Genomic DNA, 20,878 nt, shown 5'->3' on the forward strand with positions numbered 1-20,878 from the left:
CCAGAGAGTAACACTTTTTTGTTAGGAGATATTTGTTGACTTTCTACAACTTAGCATCTTCCAAGTGAGTTGTATTATAGTTCCCACCATCTTCGGTAAGCTGGCTGAGGGAAACAATATTGGTAAGATCCTAACACAACCTGATGATACCAGGCTGTCAGCTGCCGATCAGTATAAACATTCACTTTACACATGGTAGAAAAAAGAAACATATGCAATGGTAACTTTTTCAAAATAGTTTAGTTCACTGTTATAAGACATTCTGTACTGTGACACCATTAAATCAATGACAGGTAGCTTTGTGGGGAGTTTAAATTATCTGTGATGGATTAATCAATTGACTTTTGAAACAGATAACTCTTCATTTTAATAATTCTCATTCAAATATGCACAATGTTCAATACCACATAAAAAGGGATTACTTTGTAGCAAGTAAATGCCAAACACAGAAAGTATCTATATACCATTTGGATAAGCATGTTAATGGTATAACTGTCTTTTGTCTTAGGCATTTTGGCCCTTCCTTCTAGTTTGTCTGGATTCTGGCCTTAAGGTCTTGTTCATTTTTTTCTTCAGAATTTGGTAATTTTAGTTCAATCATAGTTTAATTCAAAATAACAGAATCCAAAAATATATTAACTTTGGTCAAGAAAATGATTATAAAATTTATCTTACAAACAAAAAGATAAAACTCAGACTGTACAACCATCAACTGAGTGAACTATGTGCCATATTATAATACATTATTGCACAGAAATTCCATAATGAACTCAGTTTAATACTGATACATTCTTTTATGATAAATTCTACATTTCAACAGTAAGAATACTTAAAACTGCAATAAAATTTGTATTTTTAACTCTTATAAATATAAGATACAGTTCCTAAACTGTACCTAATATTTACAAGAGGAATAGTATTATAGTGCCATCCAGATGTCTTGGAGTACAATTTCCACTAACTCTTGACAATAATCATGCTATTTGGAATTGTTAAACACTATAGATCAAAACATTTGGAAGTTTCTAGGTTGCCTGTTGATAATTTACATAATTGTATATTCTGTACACAGCGGGTGATCATTTTGCTGATCCAGTCCAGGTTCTGAGAAAGATGTTATATGAATCGGTCCTTAATCACATGTTTAAAATTTTGAAGCTCATATTAAAGTCTAATATTGTTAGTAAGGCATAATATGGCAGATGCCCAAGAAAAACAAAAATAATTTCTTATAAATCAGTTCTTTGCAATTGAGAAATCTTTCTATGCAGGAACTACCAATGAAGATGGATAATAGATCTTCACAGTTTCATCCCAAGCGCAGTCAGCCACCTATGGAGAACAAATACGTTTTAGGACAAGAAATAATATGCAATCATAAAATATTCATGTAATATAATTTATATGTTTGTAGTGGTAATTTTATCCTTGCTATACTATTAAGTATAAAGCCAACATACATAAATAAAGTTTAAAACAATTTTGGATAAATAACAAAATTGCATTCTAAATATTATCATTTATGTAAATTAAATATTTAGATAAATATTTCAAACTAACTATATATTTAAATATTTAAAACTAAAAGTAACTAACCATAAATAAACTTAACTTTACACTGTCAAGGTGGTCCAAAAGAATTAAAAAATTAATTTAAGTTTACTTAGGTGAGACATACTGAATACTAAAGAATTCAGAAGATTTTTCCACAAATTGATTTCATTATTTTTATAGTACATAGCAATGATTTAATCGTTTTTATTATATCAGTGGACTTTTAACAGTTTGTAAATATATTTAATAATATTTTAAAATAAATAAAAATAAATAAAGCTCACAATTTATATTAAATTATTCCAAAGTAAGTTAGAATTGGCTTCAGGAAAAATATACTGCTTAAAAAGAGCATAAAATGCATTAAATCTGGTAATGCAATTAAGCCTCTGTAGCAAAGAATTAAAATATAATAACATATAAGATACATAGATATATCACAACAAATGGAGGAGCATATAAGTTAGATTTTTAAAAAACCTTTGTGGTGTGATCAGTTTAATTATAACTTAACTATAAATAGTTCTATACGTGTCAAAAGATATTTCAACATGTTAATTCAACATTAACAAAACCTGCAATAATTGTAGCCATACTCCATATTCAAAAGTACAAAACAAAGACTTTATTTTCACTCAACTTCTGTTCAATTTGTTGCAGTTTGCTGAGAAAAAAGGTTCACTATTAAAACATATAATAACTCTGTGATGCAGCCTATCCAACTTTCTATTCATGATTTCTTTTCCCTGATAGCTCTATAATGATCACCCACAGTAGACTACACCAGTAGACAGCGTATTTAGAGTTCACAAAACAAACACTCAACAACCATAAATAAAATACCATCTGCAAAATCCCTGGGGACTTCTCACCTGAGATTAGTGTCACATAGCAATTTTTGAATATTAAGTATAGTAGTCATTATTTCAACCAATCTTAGATAAAGCAAACACAATTTACACAAGCTAGGCTGCTGAAAACCTTTTGCTTAATTCAGTCCAGATCTATTACCAACAGAAAAAATATAAATGTAACTGGGGGAAAAGCAAATAAAAGATAAATTACTTTGATAAATTATGTTACTATTCTGTGAACTCTTGAAATGTAATCATCAACCAATCCTTAGAAGATTGCTTTTTTTTCTGTTCAACTGTGCCCACTCTTCGGAGACTAGAGACAAGTCTCTGCAATTTTTCTGAAGAGGTTTGCCACTGTCTCATTCCTCGAGGTTGGGAGAAAATGACAGGCCCAAACTCACCCAGCTGGCTTTGTGCCCAAGGCAGGGCCAGTACTCATGGTTTCCTAGTTTCCAGCCTGATGCTTTAACCACTATATCAATTGGCTCTCATGGAAAATTGATTTGAAAGATCCCTAAAAGCTTTTATGTTGCACATATAGCATGAAACCTGGATTTTACTAATCATCTTTAAACATGAATACACCATTTAATTTAGATTATGTTATCAGGTGTCCTAATTCAAACTTAATATTTGTCATTATATTAGCAAAACTACCTGGATCTAACATATTTGATAAACACACATTTCCTTTTGCATGTGAGAGAAATACAGACTTACAGCTTCCATTTCAAATAATGAATTGGAGAATGAAAGCAGAAGCAGAACATAGACTTTGGAAAAACTTCCCTTCATTCTGAAAAATACTTGAGGACAACCAGAGCTATACAAACATATGCTTCTGGTACTGATGTCCATCAGCCATAAAATATGATTACGCACTATTTTCTGCTATGTAGTCTATAGCTACTTTTCTTTGTCTGATTAGAATAAATTACTTTACTTGAAGTATGAATTGAGGATTTTGGGGCTGTTTCAGTTATGTTTAATTTGTTTCATTTTGATGGAACTTATTTATGACTAACTTTAGTTAGCAGTGTTAATACTTGAATAGTAAGGGCAAACGATGGTTCAGCAGGTTTACAAATAAAATAAATTCAGAACAACAAAACACAGTGGTTAGATCACATAGGTATGTCCAAACAAATAAAGAAACAATAATATTTCTCATCCAATGTACTGATGCAAAGGTTGGATCCCCTTCCATACACTAAACCACAAATACAATGTATTTCAGCACCATTACTGTATAACTTTGTTTATCTACAAACCAGCCTTCAAGCCCTTCAGCAGGTAGGAAGGATGTGATTAGAAGGTAGGCAGTTACAGCAAAGAGAGTAATTAAGCCATTATATGATTTAACTATGTGAATTTCTAAATAACATTCAGAATTTATAATTACTAATCAGCTGTTAAAAGGTTTAAAAACTGATTAATAAATTGCTTATGTTTCAGAAATTGTGGTTTGCTTAACAAATTATTACAAATTAATTGACTTTGCATTGCATAATTACAATGCATCAGGGTTTTAACTGATCAGCATGTTATATATGGGCTATCATAAATCTATTTTATTTCTATTTTTTAAAATTAGGTATCACAGGAACATGTTAAATTAAGCACTACTACCTAAGTTTTGCAGAGCTTTCCATAGATATCTTCTCATATACTGTGATTCTATAAATTGCTTTTGTTTTGCTTCAAGGGCTGTTTAGTATAGCTTTGCATATGTACCATAGTGCAAATGCAGCCTTGGTTGTGAATGGAGCTAATTTAAGTAGATTTAGTATTATTGTGAAAAGTGGCAAAATTACATCTTCAACTTTCTTCAGTTATAATTTCTACATGTTTTTCTAAGACAATTGTGAAGTATGTCAGTAGACATATATTTTAAATTATAGTTAAATTTTGGCTTTTATATATTTGTTTTAACCCACATTAAAGACTTGGGGAGCCATACATTCCTCAGAGTAAAGCAGCCTATAAAGTCCTGCAGTTAAATAGAGTTGTAATTAAAATATACCCAACATAACTGCAGCTCTTACTCTTCGTGTGTGTGAGAGAGAGGGCGGGGGAGGGGAGATTGAGATTCTCCAAGACTGCTGATTGCTTAACATGCACAAGTAATACCATTTTGACTTTATAAGTTTCTTTCTCAAATTGCTCTTCATGTAAAATAAACAAAAGCTTGCCCAAGGCTAAAAGCGGTAAAGAGTTTAAACCCAATGAGATGTAGATACATTAATTTTATTCCTCATATCACTCACTGAACAAAAGCAACAAGAAAGGTCCTAAAAATGAGTATGACATATTTTGTAATGCTCTGTTATTTCATCTTTTTTTGCATCCTTGACTATGAAACAAAAGAGTAAGAACCACAACTAATTAAACAGATAATACCTTTGTACATTTCCTGGAATGATTTCTCATCCTATCAAGTAAGATAATATAATAAAAAAACCTACCAGTAAAAAGCTTAAAGGGAAGCTCATAGAGCAGTAGAAAGCAGAAGAGTGGTTGCTCACTTCAAGGCTGAATGTTACTACACAAAGAGATGCAGTACGCTTTGTCACAGAACCTTCAACCTTTGGAACAGGTAGTTCCAATCACAGAACAGGTCACTTGAGTTTCCCAGAAATGGTTAAATAGTGAAAGATGCCATTCTGAGAATGCTCAGAAGACAAGACCAACCCACTTCAAAGATGGACCACTTCCAAAATATTTGCAACAACCAAAATCAGAATAATCTATTTTAGGGTCAGAATGTTCTATGGCAGGGCTTCATATATACCTCTATTACTGGGTTATGGCAACCACCCAGCAAATTTGTTTGCAACAAATGAATTAAGCTTCCCTTCCCTCCTCCAAAAACAAGGAATATGAATCAGGTAAGTATACCTAATGACAAAGACTATTCTCCTACGTTCAGTTTTAATTATGATGAAAATTCTTTAATTTCTGTTAATTAATAAGGCTAGTTTTCATTAGCCAGTTAAGTTAGTTCCCTAATAGATCCTCAGTTGGTTAATTAACTTATAGTTTTACTTTGTTGGTCAAAGCCGTTTCTAGTAGTAGAGATGACCAACTTTGGGATTGAAGAAGGAGAAAATAAAAATCTGTTAGATGTTGGTGATATTGATTCATTTTTTTCAATGGAAAAAAGTTTAGCATCTATAAACATGTCCTAAACTCATTATATCTTTTTATATCTATTAAATTTTGAATAGCTATTCTTGTGGGACACATGTGACCAAGGAATGGCTACACTGAGAAAGGAAAGGAAAGAGAAATAAGAAAAAAAAAAAAACAAGATGAGGATGGGGTTAGGTGGAAAATAAACAAGATAGGGAAGAGAAGAGAAAGGTGTACAGAGAGTGATATTGTTTACAAGATATAACCAGGGGTGGGATTCTAGTGGTTCGGCCCAGTGAGAGAACCAGTTTGCTCCGACAATCAGCTGTTGGGCCCACCCTCTTGCCCCAGCTCTAGTCTGTCTTTATATGCTGGTTTTCAAGCAGCACAGTGGATTGCCATGGGTCAGCTGCTTAACACACAGAGATTGCTGAAGAAGGTCGCGCTCACAGAACCAGTTGTTACACTGGTTGAATCATACCCCTGGATATAACAGGTTTTTTTAACCTTGTGAACTTTAAAGAGTGCTGACCGGAGGAATTCTAGGGATTGAAGTTCACAAAATTGAGAAAGATAGATTAAAAATATATAGGAGGTGCTTTATCTTTGTGCTTCAAACCTATATTTTTAAAATGCCCTAGTGAAAGCAAAAGTTTCCTCTTTTGAATAAAATCTGTTCCCTTTAAACAATGGCTGTCTTTATTCTGCAAATATACAGTAAAACCATCTTCCTTCCCACTTCAAAAGTCCACAATTTGGTAAAAGCTCATCTCCTTTAGATGGATACAAAGTTAAAAGGTACCAAAACCTATTAAAAGGCTTCACATTGCTGTTAAAAAGTTCTGCAGCATTCACATATTCTGAAAGTTCTGATTTTCAGTTTACAAATACAATCAGTTTAATTTCAGCTTCACTAACAAAGGCTCATCTCAAAATGATCTTTCAAGCAGGGTTGGAGAATGAAATATTGCAGGTAACTCACCACTTACTGGTAGGACTGCAGATTTGCTCTTTACTAGGACCAATCACTGCCATAGGAAAAGAATTGCAATGCAAAGAATCTAATCTGTAACTTAAGTTTTAATCTCAAAGAAACTTTTTGACAATATGATTTGCAAACAGTAACATATGTATACAGCATTTGTAAGTATCTCATCCTTCAGTGCTTAAGAAAAAAAATTCTTACTATGTTTTCCTTTTAAGAAATGGCAACATTAAAATTAAGAAAACTGAACTATAATTCATACTTCAAAGAACTTTCACGATGTTCTTTCTGCCTATTCAAAGCACCTAATCCTGTTTTCAGGCAGACAAGTGCTATAGAAAAAGTCTTGTTCAGCAGAAAGCTTTCATTTACATATGTGAGCCTAGCACTGGTAAGTGTGGAAGTCTTGATGATAACTAGGCATAGAAATAGAGAAAAGAACCTCAGACTGTCATTTCTTTCTTCATGTTCGAGTTGAACACTATCTAGCCTTATTACTCAAGCAGACCCAAAATACCCTAATCTCAAGACCTTTGTGCCTTGAGCAATACTTCCTCACTTCTTTATATCTTCAAAGTAATATATTCAATCAAGTAAAGAAATGAATTTGGCATTAAAGCAAGAGCTGGAACTTTTCAACCATTCAATTTAGATGAGTAAAATTATGCTATATAAAAATTCAAATGATGTTTCAGTAGGTAGTAGCAAAATGTTTGTAAGAAAAAAAAATTCAGAAGAGTGGTACCTCCCAAATATGATTTAAAAATATGCTAGTGGCCTTATTTTTAATGAGAGCTTGAAAGTACCCTGCCCCTTACATGTTCTCAACAAATGTGTGAACTTTTAAATACCTATATATTTGATCAACACAGAAGACATTGGAGAAAGGGGGGGGGAACCAAACTTTGAGATATTCGAACACAGAAGTCCTAAATCTGATTGAAATTTAAAATGGAGGAGAAATTTAAAAGGAGATTGATCTTTTCCAAACTAACGAGTATGTACATAACTGTGTACAATTATATTTTATTGAGATAATTAATGCAGTCAGTTTAGTACAATATATTGACATCAAGTATATTATGTGTCTAGGTGTTTACCACCCTATTTAAAAAAAAGAAGTGACTTTGTGAACTAGCCACAACTTTTGTAGTTCTGTTTTAAGGAATTCTCAGCACGGTGCACTACTAAATATCAACAGCATGGTTATATGAAGTTTAAGTTTGCCACTAATTATACTATTTTTAATAGCAAAATACCCTATGTATAAGCCCTCATTTCCTTATCTACTTTCATTCCCATTAATATTCATCCCTTAACCATAGAAAGGCTGTCAACCTTTGTTCTAAAATGTTAACTGATACTAATATTTATGAACAGCGTGTAGATTTAAAAATTTAGTAGAGATTAGTTTAGGGGATTGTCGAAAACAAATATTGTAAAACCCATTATTTTCTGATCTGATCTATCCCCTGATACAGTGTGTTTAATGTAATTTACTTGGGGGGGGGGGGCTTTGACATACTTGAAATATAGGTGATTCAGTATTTTTCATTTTGCTGATCCCATTATTTTACTACAGCCTCAAGAATGTTTGTATTACTGGCACAATAAATAGAATGTGAATTCATTTTTTCCTCTTACATTTAGTGATGGCTAACAAACCTGCAGGGAACATAATCTGATAAATGCTTGCATTTCTTTCAAGGTACAATTGTTCATGGAACTGATATTACATCTGTTCCATAAAACAAGTTAAGAGACAAACACTATTTTCTGAGAACACCATTAAAATATATAATACATCGGTCAACATTTAAAAAAAACATATTAGCAGTTAAGCGTGGGATGAAGTCAAAGAAATGGCTTCATAATGAGAATGACAGCAGCTCATTTTTCAGCCAATTAAAGCTGAAGGACCAGAATACGCTGCTGAATGGCACAAGCTGTGGTACAAGAGTATGAAGGGAAAGGAGAGAAGCAGCTGAATACTTGGGGGGGGGGATTCTTTTCACCCATGGAGCAGGTTATGACCTAGGCCAATTGGCAGACCCCTCTTTTGTGGGGATGGGTTTTTCTAGGGGAAGGGAAGATTCAGGTTACAAATGAATCCAACCCAGTGTTAAAATATTCTTAATGGACTTTTTTTACAGCACCCATTCTTATGAAAACAGGAGAACTCAATAAGAAGATCTTAATATAAAAACAGCAGAGATGTATTTATTTAGTTTCATAAGCAAATGATTGTTCTCCTGGGTGGTGGCACTGTTCCTAAACATGATATGTTCTACTGATTTTTATTTATAACTTTTATTTAATTAACTAGTTTGCTGCCTCAATCACAAATACAACCTGTTATCTTTAAACTATCTAACCACCCAACCAAGAAGACTTGGATAATGTTTTTCAAAAGCAGATTACAAAATTTTCAGAAAGGCTGAAAATACTAAATGGGTGCGTTTAATTATAAAAGAAAACATGGGAGCAGTATGTTGTCTTTTAGAGTAGAATTTCATGAATTAAGATCATTAAGTTTTAATCAAATGTTAATTTTCTTTAAGAAATTATATCTTCAAAATAAACTAATAATTACAGTAGGCCTTTTTTACTTGCACACTTTTAAATTTACATAAATTTGGATCCAAATTCTGCTAAGTTTACTCCTCCTAGAAGTCCCTGATCTGCTTTGTCAATTTTCTTCTTCTTCAAGGAATGCTAAAATGAAAGAAGGTCATGTTCACCTGATTTCAGAATAACTAACCAGGTAGACTTAATTGAGGAAATGAAAAAACTAAGAATGCCAGGAGAAAATAATCCTGTAATGTTGGAAAGCATCTTGATATTAAATGATATTTTTTAAAAAGCTATAATTAAGTAATTTATTTATATTTCAAGAAATCATATTTAATTAACTCAGAACATGTTAGGTAAAATACATTGATAATAGAAGCTGATGCAGAAGTGAGCCCAATAAAAATGGGATCTTTAAAAAGATACAGCAAAACCTCAATGTAACAAACCATTTGGAGACAGGCTTATCTGATTCTACTACCTATCTCAAATCTGAATTAATGTTATTGTGTTAACTTATATCATTTTTGTCACAACTGTAGGTATGCGTGAAAATGAAATAAATCAATGTAAAATTTGTAACTAACATTTTTCTACCTATCATTATGTAAACTGATGAAAATAATAAATTTAATTAATCATCTAGACCAGGATCCCAACCTTTCGGCCCGCCCGGTTCCGGCGCAGCTGGCGCCGCCGGTTCGCGTCAGCTGGCGCGCCATCTTTTTGCAATCACTCCGGTGCGTCACGAGTGATGGCCAGGCTCGGTGAGCTTTTGGGAAATGGCTTTCTACCCAAGCCAAAGCTGCGCCCCATCTTTTAAAAATTGCTTTTTAACCAAAAGATGGCGCAGCAACCAGACTATTCCGCGACCGGGGGGGGATGGAACAAAATAGATTTATTATTTTGTGGAAACATCGTGACATAAATGTTGTCCATCTACCAAAATCTGGTAACTAGTTTTACTCTATGAAAAACATCACTGGAAGCAATTCTAATGAGAAATGCTTAGTGAAAATTTGAAAGTCACAAAGGACATGTAGAGGAGTTGGAAAGAGACATAAATCACTAAAATACATACAGTAGTCTGAATTGTAGAAATAGTATCAGAAAAGCCAATCTTTAGAATCAGCTGAAATTAATAAAGGATGCCAAGAATGACAAGACCTTTGAATCTCCAAGAAAAGGAAAGGAATTAAATAAAAGTAAAAAAATTCATCTATAAAAGGGAAAATAAATAAATACTTCAGCACTCAATGAAAATGACAAAAAGTAGCAATCAAAAAGAAAAGACACAATTATCTATTTTTTTTAGCTCAGTTGTCTCCACAAGGATATGCAATTGATGCTAAATGAGTTAAAATCTTTAGGGCCATATGGATTGCTGACTGACAGTTGATTACAGGAATTTGTTGCTGGTTGATTCTATTGTTTTATTTTTGCACATTCTTACTTAAAATTGCAGGTTTCAAAAGAGCTGCTACACATAATGGGTTTACATTCACATAAAACAAAATTGAGTTCTCTTATTTTCTTACCTGACCCGAATCATGCAAACTTAAATCTAGGCCACAAGTAAACTCCGTATGATGCTCCACAGTTTCAAGCAGAGGGTCAGGCTTGGAGAAATCCCAAAATCTATAGATGAAAGCAAGAATGCAATTATGGTAATTGAAAGGCCACTGATGGCATGCTTGAAACTGCCAGATGCTTTTAAAAACCAAACCCATCTACTTTAACAACATAATTAATCCTATTGCCACAGGTCTCTTCCTTCATCTGCATAAATGAGACTTTCATTATGAAATTTATTAAGAAAGCATTTCCTTCAGTTCAGTATGGAAATTTTGGTCAAAAAAGCTGGCATAATTATCTTCCATTGGGACAATCTGCAAAACAATAATGTGAAGATTGTTTATTCTGTAAACAATCTGTATATGACAATTTATATGTGTTGTCAGACCATCAGTCTGACAGTTAACTATTACTGAGAGTTTGTCTCTCAGATAAATACATTTCATATTTCAAGTTCTCTTCCCCCGTTCCTCCTCCTCTGGAGATATCAAAAATTAAATAAGAACATTGAATTTGGCTCTTCCTCATATTTTGTCAAAGGTGTTGATTTATTTCAGTAATTTAAGGCGGCAGAGGAATCTATTTGAATATCAGTATTTGGATACTGGCCAGCTGACAATATATAAGGGATGGAATAGTTTACTAGGAGGAACATAATAGCATGATTTATCCCTTGAGGAATTCATTGATCTTGCAAAGCCAAAAAAGCAACCAAACGCATTACAATTTAGTGTAATGTACATTTGATTCTTTACCTCTGAAATTTCAAAAAGCAACCTTCTTTTTCCTTCTTGTACATGAGTCAATGCATTATTCTAGACAGATTTTAGATAAAAGACTTCCCACATGCATAAATAAACTTTCTTCAAAAACTCTCTCAAGGTATCCAAATTGGTATGTCAGATGAATAGTGCCCAAATGAAAAACTTCCTATATTCTGAAGATTAGAAATGCATACTCCATTATCAACATGTAGATATTTTTTCCATACTAAAAAGACAAATTTGTATACAGAACTCTTTGTTAGTCAACTATATTAAAACAGGACAACTTACTCTCCTATAAGCTAAAGCTGACGAAGGACATTTACAGACATTTTGCCCTACTTGACACACTATGACATTGGGAGCAGATATGCAATAAGAAAATCATGTAAACAAAGACATCTAACTTAGGGGATACTTGAAGGTAAATTCTTATCTTCCATCAGAGAGAAATGGGCAGAGAACCTTCAGGAGAAATGGTCTACAAGGACCTCTTTGTTCTACCTTATGATGTAGAAGGCCCAATTTCTTTAACTATGCATTCTCAATTTTTTAAAGAAAATTCTTCACAGTTTTAAAGTACTTTGCTTATTGAAAGTTACTGAAAGTTAAAATACAAAGCTATATTTTAACCGTAGCATAGGTGGTCTTTGACTTACGAGTTTGCGTAATGACCTGTTCAAAGTTAAAATGGCACTGAAAAAAGTGACTTTGTATTTTTCACACAACCAATGCAGCATGATCAAAATTCAGATGCTTCGCAACCGACTCATATTTATGATGGTTGCAGTGTCCCGGGATCATGTGATCATCTTTTCTGATCCTCTGACAAGCAAAGTTAATGGGGAGGTCAGATTCATTTAACAACCTTGGCAAGCAAGGTCATAAAATGGGAGCAAAACTCACTTTACAAATGTCTCACTTAACAATAGAAATTTTGAGCTCAATTGTAGTCGTTAAGTCGAGGACTCCCTGTATTACATTCTTCTTTAACATGTTTGCTTTAAAATACTTATACAATACAAAAAGTCTCTACTGCAATACTTAAAAGCTAGCTTGTATTTAATATAATTTTCAGTTATTTCTGTTGGGATAACATCTTTCTCTTGACTTTACCCAATTATACACTATAAATATATTTCCACTACCACTCGTTTTATCCTCTCATTTCAACCTCTCCTTGGGTCCCTTTGTATCCTTTACTGTATAGATGTCATGACTACAAAGAGTAATGCATAATGCTATTCATATGCTGTAGGTTTTGCTACTGAAGTGGCTATCAAGAAGGAGTAAAAACCATTCAACTACAAAAAAAAAATCGACATAGGAACAACTCAGGTGTACAGCAAACACTAGAGGCCACACAATTAAGTTTGTTTAAGCTTACTTGATTAAATTTTCTGCAAATTACCTGGCTAGAATGATGGCTACACAATGGACGTGCTATGGCAACAGCCCTCTTTAGAGACTCCTCATACTAGAGAGCAGACGAAATTTATAGTTTCCCAATAAGCTAATTTTCAAAGAGAAGCAAATGAAGGTCAACAGCCTCCTTCAATTTACCTATGAATGTTTTGTAGTATAGTTTGCTAAATATTCTCACAAGGAAGACAGTTTTGCTATTTATATACAACATCTGCACTACTAAAACTCCTGTTTCATGATCTTTACATGGGAAATATGGTGCATCCTAGGACCATAGTTTTTGAATCTAGGTACCTCAAACGGACTAACTTATAGAATGTGTACAAAATCTGGATCCCATGATTCCCAAAAGCATGACATTTGGAAAGCTGTGGCTGATTCAGGGCTACTGGTTGCTGCTGCAGCCACATTATCTTTTATTTTTAATGTTCTGTAACAGTTTCTCAGCCAGTCTGGAATCCCACACTCACTCCCCACCCCACAATGCAGAAGCAAGGAATTAATTCATCATGTGGCTTTTCAAAAAACAATAACTTTAAGGTTCATGAAGGAAAACCTGGATATTTTTATTCCTTTATGTGTCCCTTCTCTAGTACATAAACATACACATACAAATATTTATATATCTATTGCATTTGTTAGTTTGTTTATATCCCACCTTTATTATTTTTACAAATAACTGCAGGTAGCTAACATCTTTGTCATCCTATATTTCCCACACAACAACAACCCTGTGAGGTGAAGTGGGCTGAGAGAGAGTAACTGGTCCATGATTTCTTAGATTGCTTTCATGACCAAGGCAGTACTTGAACTCCTGGTCTCCTGCATTCTAGCCTAGTGCCTTAACCTCTTAGATCAAACTGGCTCTCATCTTTGTTCAAGAACTCAAGGCACATACATAGTGGTCCATCCTACTATATTTCTTCACAACAACACTGTGAGGTAGGTTGGGCTGAAAATCACAAAGTGATCTGCTATGGTTGCAGATGGGAGGACAAAATGTGTCTCTCTGGCATCAAATACATTAGCTACTATAACAGTTCTTGCCCATCCCTGTCTTCTTACAATTCAACAGTGAAGCTAACAAGACTCTAAATTGTTCTGAAGTGAGAATCTCAAAGTACAACTTTATGGTTAAAATATATTTTTGGCATAATTATGTCAGGTGGAAAGACAAGAGGGTCATGATGGTCAAGAGATAATACTAAACATTGGAATATAGCAAAGAGGAAAGATGGACATTAGAAAACAATATTCAAATATTAAATCTACAGTATTTCAGTGACTGATAATTCAATTTTTCTTTTTTGGAAGATATATAATTCTATTACTACTCATTAGCTATTATTAAGTAGAGTGCAGGTAGTAGTTGAGGAATCCATTAAGAAATGGCAAATTATGCGTTATTCATTATGTTTTCACATTGAAAGAAGCACATTTGATTTTTACATGCTTCAGCTAAGCATCTACTTATTAAGTAGATTTCCTTTAACAGTTCTTAAATCAGAAAATTAAAATGTATTTGATTGGAAAAATGAAAACTAAGTTAAAAGTTAGGAATATATTTAAACATTATGCATTACTAAAGAAGTACAGTATCAAAAGTGCAATTTTTGTAACTATATTTCATAAAATGCAGAACCGAAAAGGGTACAGAAAGGAAGCAAAATTATCAGTTATCTGCAGAATTCTTTTCCTGAAAAAAAGATATAGTATTTAGAGCTCTTTTTGTCTATCTGCCTATTATTTCTGCTGTTTGCTGTTTCAACTTTGCAAAATGGTGCATCATAGGGCAACAATATTTTTAATCAACACACCTCAAAAGGGCAAACTTAAAGAATGCATCCAAAATAGAAGATTCATTATTCCCATGGCATTGAAATTTGGCTAAATTGTGGCTGCTTTAGTGCCATAATCGTCATTTCTAACACTGTCTGCCAGCTTTTCATAAGGAAAGTTAACGAGGGAGCTGGCAAGAAGTTGGAAGTCACTCCCACTCTCACTGCTTTTTTGCCCTGCTTTGTTTCCCTGTTTAGATAAGGAAATATCTTTGAAACAACCTAACGAGTCATGTGTTGTCTAGTCTATATACTACTAAAACTCTCATGTCTCTTTGCCTGTTTGTAACCTTCAATTGGGCAAAAAGGTACATTGTTGGGCAACAATTTTTGAATCAAGTTACCTCAAATGGGCTACCTACAAGTGGTGTGAAGATTCTTGAAATGTCAATTACATAGGAGTAATGGGTTCCAAAATTTGGATTCATTTAAACATACATTCCTCTTGATTTAGTCTGGAAATGAAATCCCTCGATATCCAGCCAATCAATATTTGAACTGAAAGAACTTCATGGGTGTCAGCCTCCCTGTGCTGCTGAAGGCATCCATGAAGCAACATTTGAGCCTCTGTGTTTATCTGTGTAACCTTTGATTTCTTGAAAGCTCTCTGCAACTAAATCCTTTCTCACTTTTAGTCATCTAATTATAAATCAGAGCTCCATTTATTTGAGTCACAGAGACTTATGATGATATAAGCGGAAAAATCCCTATTGCAAATCACAGAATCTCAGTGTATCTTTCTTGAAAACTTCCCTAATTCAAGAGCCCATCAGAAATCTGTGTTTTCTGGGTTTCCGGTTTGTCGGCTTCGCGAGCGGTAGGGATTCGCGAAGCTGCGCGATCCCTGCCGCGCTAGTTGCGTTTGGGGCTCCGACCGGACGGGTGCGGAGCAAGGCTGCCCTGCAGGGGTAGCTGAAGGTAAGGGGATCCGGAGGAAGGGTTTGGGGGTGTTGCAGACCCTCCCTGGCCGGCAGAACCCCCTGTTACCAGGACGGTGCAGCGGCGGTCCGTAATGGCCGCCACAAAGAAGTTGACAGCCGGGCAAGTATGCGCAGGAGGAAGAAGAGAAAGTTATTGAAAGTGAAAGTTCTTCTTGGTTGACCCAGGGCTTTGAGATTTATCTAATTTAATTCCTGGAAAAGATGGTTTTTTGATGATTTTTTCCACAAGAGAAAAAAAAGCGGCTATTTTGAGGTGCTGAAGGAAAGTTTACTCTCCCTCCCGACGGAATTAAGCCGGAAGGGAGAGGATAAAGAAAATATATAAATTTGGATCTTGTTGGAGGAGATGCCTTGAAGACTTGAGGACAGAAATATAATCTTAATAAGGCTTTAAAATATAGATTTGGACTCTTTTTTTTTATTTGTTTGATACCACCCCTGGAAGAGGAAGGGGAATTTTGGCTTGCTTGGATTTATTGAGGATTGTGGATTTTGGGATTGTTTTGCCTTTCTCTCGGAATATTTGGTTGGTGTAAGAAGGAAGAGGAATAAAGAAAAGAAAAGATTTATTTATAATGGCTTTCCTTTTGAAGACCTGAGGGATGAATATGAGCAAACAAAAGCAGCCTGCAAAGATGGCATGGAAAAAAGCTTTTCTATTTCTAGAAATGGCGCTGGTCAATTACCAACAGACAATGGAACAGATGGAAACGGAAGAAGAACAACAAGGAAGAGACGAAGACGCCATCTTCATTGAATCCCAAAACTTATCTAAGGAAGAAGGAAGGAAGAGAGTAAGGAAAATGAAGGACTTAAGATTTAAAAACATTTGAGAAAGAGAAAAATATGATGCAAAATAAATATAATGATAATAAACAAGAGAAAAAGGGAACAAAACAGAGAAGGGATCCCAGCAAGGCAGAGGTTAGAAGAAGAAGGGGGTAGGAAGATTTGGTGGGGGAAGAAAGAAAGGGGAAAGGCGGAGAAAAGCCTCAAAGCTTTAAAATTGGATGGGAGAAAAGGGATTTTTTTTAGAGATAAAGGATGAAATATAAATTTCTGTAAGAAAGATTCTGCTAAGGTACAGAAGATGGTATTGTAACATTTATATTTGAAATAGTAAATTAGAATGGTTTAAGATTTAATAAGAAATTAAAATGTTGAAGTTTAAAATTGAAATGTTGAAGTTTTTTAATAATGATTGATTTAATAATGATTGATTTTAGAAATGTAATAAAATATCGAAGGAAAGGAGGATACAATGTATTTAAACATTTTTGGTGGATAGAATGTACCAAGCAGAACCAAATTGGGTATTTGTTATGTTGAATGTTAATTTTACTAACTTAGGGGGGAGGATAGAAAGGCATCATACTCTGATTAGTGATTTCAGGAGAAATTCTTTTTATTATAAGAAGAGACAGAGGGATAATGAATGGGCAAAAGATACAAATTTAATGATTTAATTAAGATGGATTAAATAAGATAGAATTGTGAAGAGTGATATGCGCTATTATTTTAGCCCATGCAAAGAGAGGTAACTGGGGCCAAGGTACTTTACTAAAAGATTTTTCTATGTTTGTTTGTGTTTGTTTGTGTTTTATGAGAATATTGGGGAAATTATTGTAGAAAGACAGGGAAAGATTTAATATGTAATGATTTGTTTGTTGTTGAAACTTTTAATAAAACTTGTTTTAAAAAAAAAAAATAAAAAAAAAAAGAAATCTGTGTTTTCTTAGAAGGTGATCATCTAAGATATAAAATAACTTAAGATACTTAGAAGGTGCCCAACTAAGATATACAGTTATTTTAAATTGTTATAATAAAGTTTAGCCTTTCAGAACTGTAGGACTGCAAAGCAAATTTTGGTGTCAAATAGCAAAATATAACATCAAATATAAAGATTTACCTAGATTCATTACCTATTTATGTGGCACCTACTAAAGTGGCACTTTCAGTATCACAGGTTCAGCCTTAAAATGGTAACAGAAAATACTTAGCATATGGGAATTAAAATATAACACATAGGGATCCATCTAAATCATAACAGGAACAAACACATCAAGATATTTTTTTCCAACACTAGAAAAAAAGACATCTATATATATAGTTTAAATACAGTAATTATTATTAATAGTGATTTGTATTTATTTAGTAACATAACAATACATTAGCAATGAAGTATGTTTAGATGTAACTTAGATATTTATTACTAGAGAATAAACCCAACATAACCCAATGGGAATTCCTCTATAAGCAACATACACACACTCACAGTTTTTAATCTTGCATTTATTATTATTTTAAATAACTCAAGGTGGCACTTAACCACTAGATTACTACTCCATTTGTGTCAGATGCTCCTACCAAAATGCTTCCAGGTTGAAAGGATTAGATCAAACACTGCAACAATTACTGTACTCTAAATCCTCTATTTCAACAATTATGGACAGGGATAGCCTGCCTCACTGCCTGCTTGTATGTGCTGCCAGATTATGCGAGAAATAAATAAAATAAAAATGAAGCAATTCATATAAAGTATACTGCTTGATCAGCACACTGGGAGAGCAAAGCTGCAGATCTAGCTGTATACACAAATACTTGGCACACAGAAGTGGGGGGGTGGGGGGAAGAAAGGTTGCTGGCAGGATTTTCCCTCTTAACCAAAATCTCTCTGTTGATGCACTTAAGGGATGAATGAGAAAAGCTAAGTGTTCCAGGAGTTAAAATTGCTGTTTCATTAAATCAGTATCAAATTGAGGTGCTTCTATAGATACATCTGTATATTGCTGTCATCCAGTTGATAAACTCTAAAGCAGCTGAAATGTATTTATTTACTTATTTATTTAAATAGCAAGAGCTTAAGTAAATATCAATACAGTAGTACATGAATGAGCTTCTGCTCTCCTAATAATTCAGCATTCCTTCTATTTAGCACACATTTTGCTTTCTTTTTTTTAGTACAAGCATTACCAATAGAAGACCAATCCATAAATAAAGTTAAATTAACACAGCCAGTGGTTTTAAAATTTCTGTGAAGCTTCTATTGCTACAAATTTCATTATGTTTCCAAGTACATTTTTACAAAAAAAATTATTAAAGTAGCCCAATTTTCTACAAGTTTTTGTAGAATGTGTTGCATAATCTCAATTTACTTCATCCTATTATGCTAAGAAAAAGAATATCCATCTGTTTGGGTTTTTTTCCTAATGAAGGTGGGGTTTTTTTGGTTAAAATTTTATTTGAAATCTGAACTATAAATTGGACGGGGCCATGTCCGAAGCTCTTGATTGGGTGGTCTCTGGATATCTACCAAACTTCCAGTAAGCTATAACTCAGGAACTGTCACTATCAAAATAGATATTCTCTGAGGCAGTTCATTCAATGGTATTTTTTAATCTCATGATGCACTACTTTTTCAAGCAAGGTCTTGGCATCCATCTTTAAAAGCAAAAATTGGAGACTTCTTGTTGTAAAACCTTTTAAGGTTACATAAGTTATTTGGTTAGTTATGTTGATCATAACTTTTAATTGACAAGTTGTCAAAATTATTTATTGAAATTCTTATACATTGCTTTATTATTTCCTGTTTTTAATGGTTATAATTTACTCTAAACTATCCCTAGGATACTGAACTGAAAAGGCAAAGTAAACATTTAAAACTCAGGAAGTCTCTATATAAGGCACATCAAAACAGAAACTTAATAGGATGCACATTTAAAAAAACAATTCAAAAGAACAAGTTACATGAGAAAAATTACATAACAGTCATGCAGGATCATGACAACTAGAAATTCCCTATCAATGTAACTAATCTTTTAGGCAAAGTCACTTCAATATACCTGCTTTTACTGTCGCATGTTAATGTAATGTTAGTTCAGATTATAAATAAGAGAACTAAACTAAGGCCTTTCCAGACACCAAAGCACTAACCAGATCACCTTTAGAACAAGTTTCAATCTGATTATAGGGCATTTGGATGGGAAAGATAGAAAATGGTTTACAAAATTTTTCAAGGTTGTTACGTATCTTCTAAGAAAACATCTTGGCAGAATGGTCTGCCCTGCGCAGTAAATTAGAGGGTGGTTTATGATTATTTGGAACCAATAAATATTTCTCAAAAGAATTCTCTACTTTCTTAACTCTAATGATGAACATGCACTCCAAGAGCATTTTCTGGATTTCAAAACAAACATAAATTATCCACCATTATCACTATCTCCTTTTGAACAATAGATATTTTAAATAGGTATAAACATACATAATAAAATAAGAAGGGATAATTTAGGCACTGACTCATCCTCTGCTCAATGCAGGAATACAAAAGCATCCTTAACAGATGGCTGTCTGGCTGCTGTTGGAACTCATCTAATAAAAGGGAAACCACCATATCACTGGGAAACTGGCTCTACCATCAAACTACTCTTACTGTTACAAAAGGTTCAGTTGCCCTCTGCCTTATTGAAACTTTAATCTATTCATTGCCTGAACTCCAAAATGACAGAGAACAGATCTTCGCCTTCTTTCATGTGACATCATTTCAAGCATAATATCTTCCCCCGTCTCCTAAATTTTCCGAAATTCAAATACATATGATGTTCAGAACCAGACACAATATTTTAGATGGGGGTCTGATCAAAGCAGAATAAAGTGGAACTTTACAAGAACTAGTTTTTAAAAAATAAATAAAAGTATTTCTATTTAAGTAATGTTTTTAATGAAAATGAACAAACTAATAAAAGCATCCTGAAATGCAGAGGAAGGACTAATACATATGCACGCATGTATGTATGCATGTATGTTATAAACTGATTTTGTTGATGTGCTACAGCTTATCAATAATAGTATATAATAATCCAGAGAAAAGCTCAGGTCTGTTTTATTTTTTAAAAAGCCTACAGAAATATTTAATTAGTTGATTTTATTAATGCTGGAACACAAAGCTTATCTTCCAAAAACCAGAAGAAACAGTTCAAGGTTCATAAAACAATTTAACAATAACAAATGGCACAATGTTATTATAAAAAAATACTCAAGTTGTGAAAAATAATCTTACTGACTCTAAGATACTGATTAGCAAAACAGTTATAAAAGTTTTAAAGAGCATTTGTCATGGCAGATGGCCAATACTATCCTCTCGCTCATTATTATTTAAATGGAAAAACACACACATTTTACTTAGCAATTTTGCAAGTATAATCCTAAGCACAATAATAACATTATGATTATAGCATAG

General features: G+C 33.5%; 1 protein-coding gene across 2 annotated transcripts in view; it reads right to left on the bottom strand.

The window, feature by feature from the left end:
• Nucleotides 1-221: 221 nt before the first annotated feature.
• The window catches only part of PEX7 (peroxisomal biogenesis factor 7), a 61,330-nt gene continuing 40,673 nt past the window's right edge, over nt 222-20,878 (bottom strand). Inside the window, exons 9-10 of one of the 2 annotated variants that reach the window (XM_026666159.2) lie at nt 10,638-10,737; nt 222-1,332 (exon numbers count right to left, since the gene is read on the bottom strand). In XM_026666159.2, coding sequence (XP_026521944.1) covers nt 1,264-1,332; nt 10,638-10,737 — 169 coding nt within the window. In that variant the 3' untranslated portion in view covers nt 222-1,263. Of the gene's footprint in view, nt 1,333-6,507; nt 6,572-10,637; nt 10,738-20,878 lie in introns of those variants that run through there. The other variant, XM_087971035.1, reaches the window with a different exon arrangement.

The sequence above is a fragment of the Notechis scutatus genome, chromosome 1 (genome assembly GCF_049901735.1).
Source record: "Notechis scutatus isolate UNSWTSFEM ecotype Mainland chromosome 1, rNotScu1.2, whole genome shotgun sequence".
NCBI lineage: Eukaryota > Metazoa > Chordata > Lepidosauria > Squamata > Elapidae > Notechis > Notechis scutatus.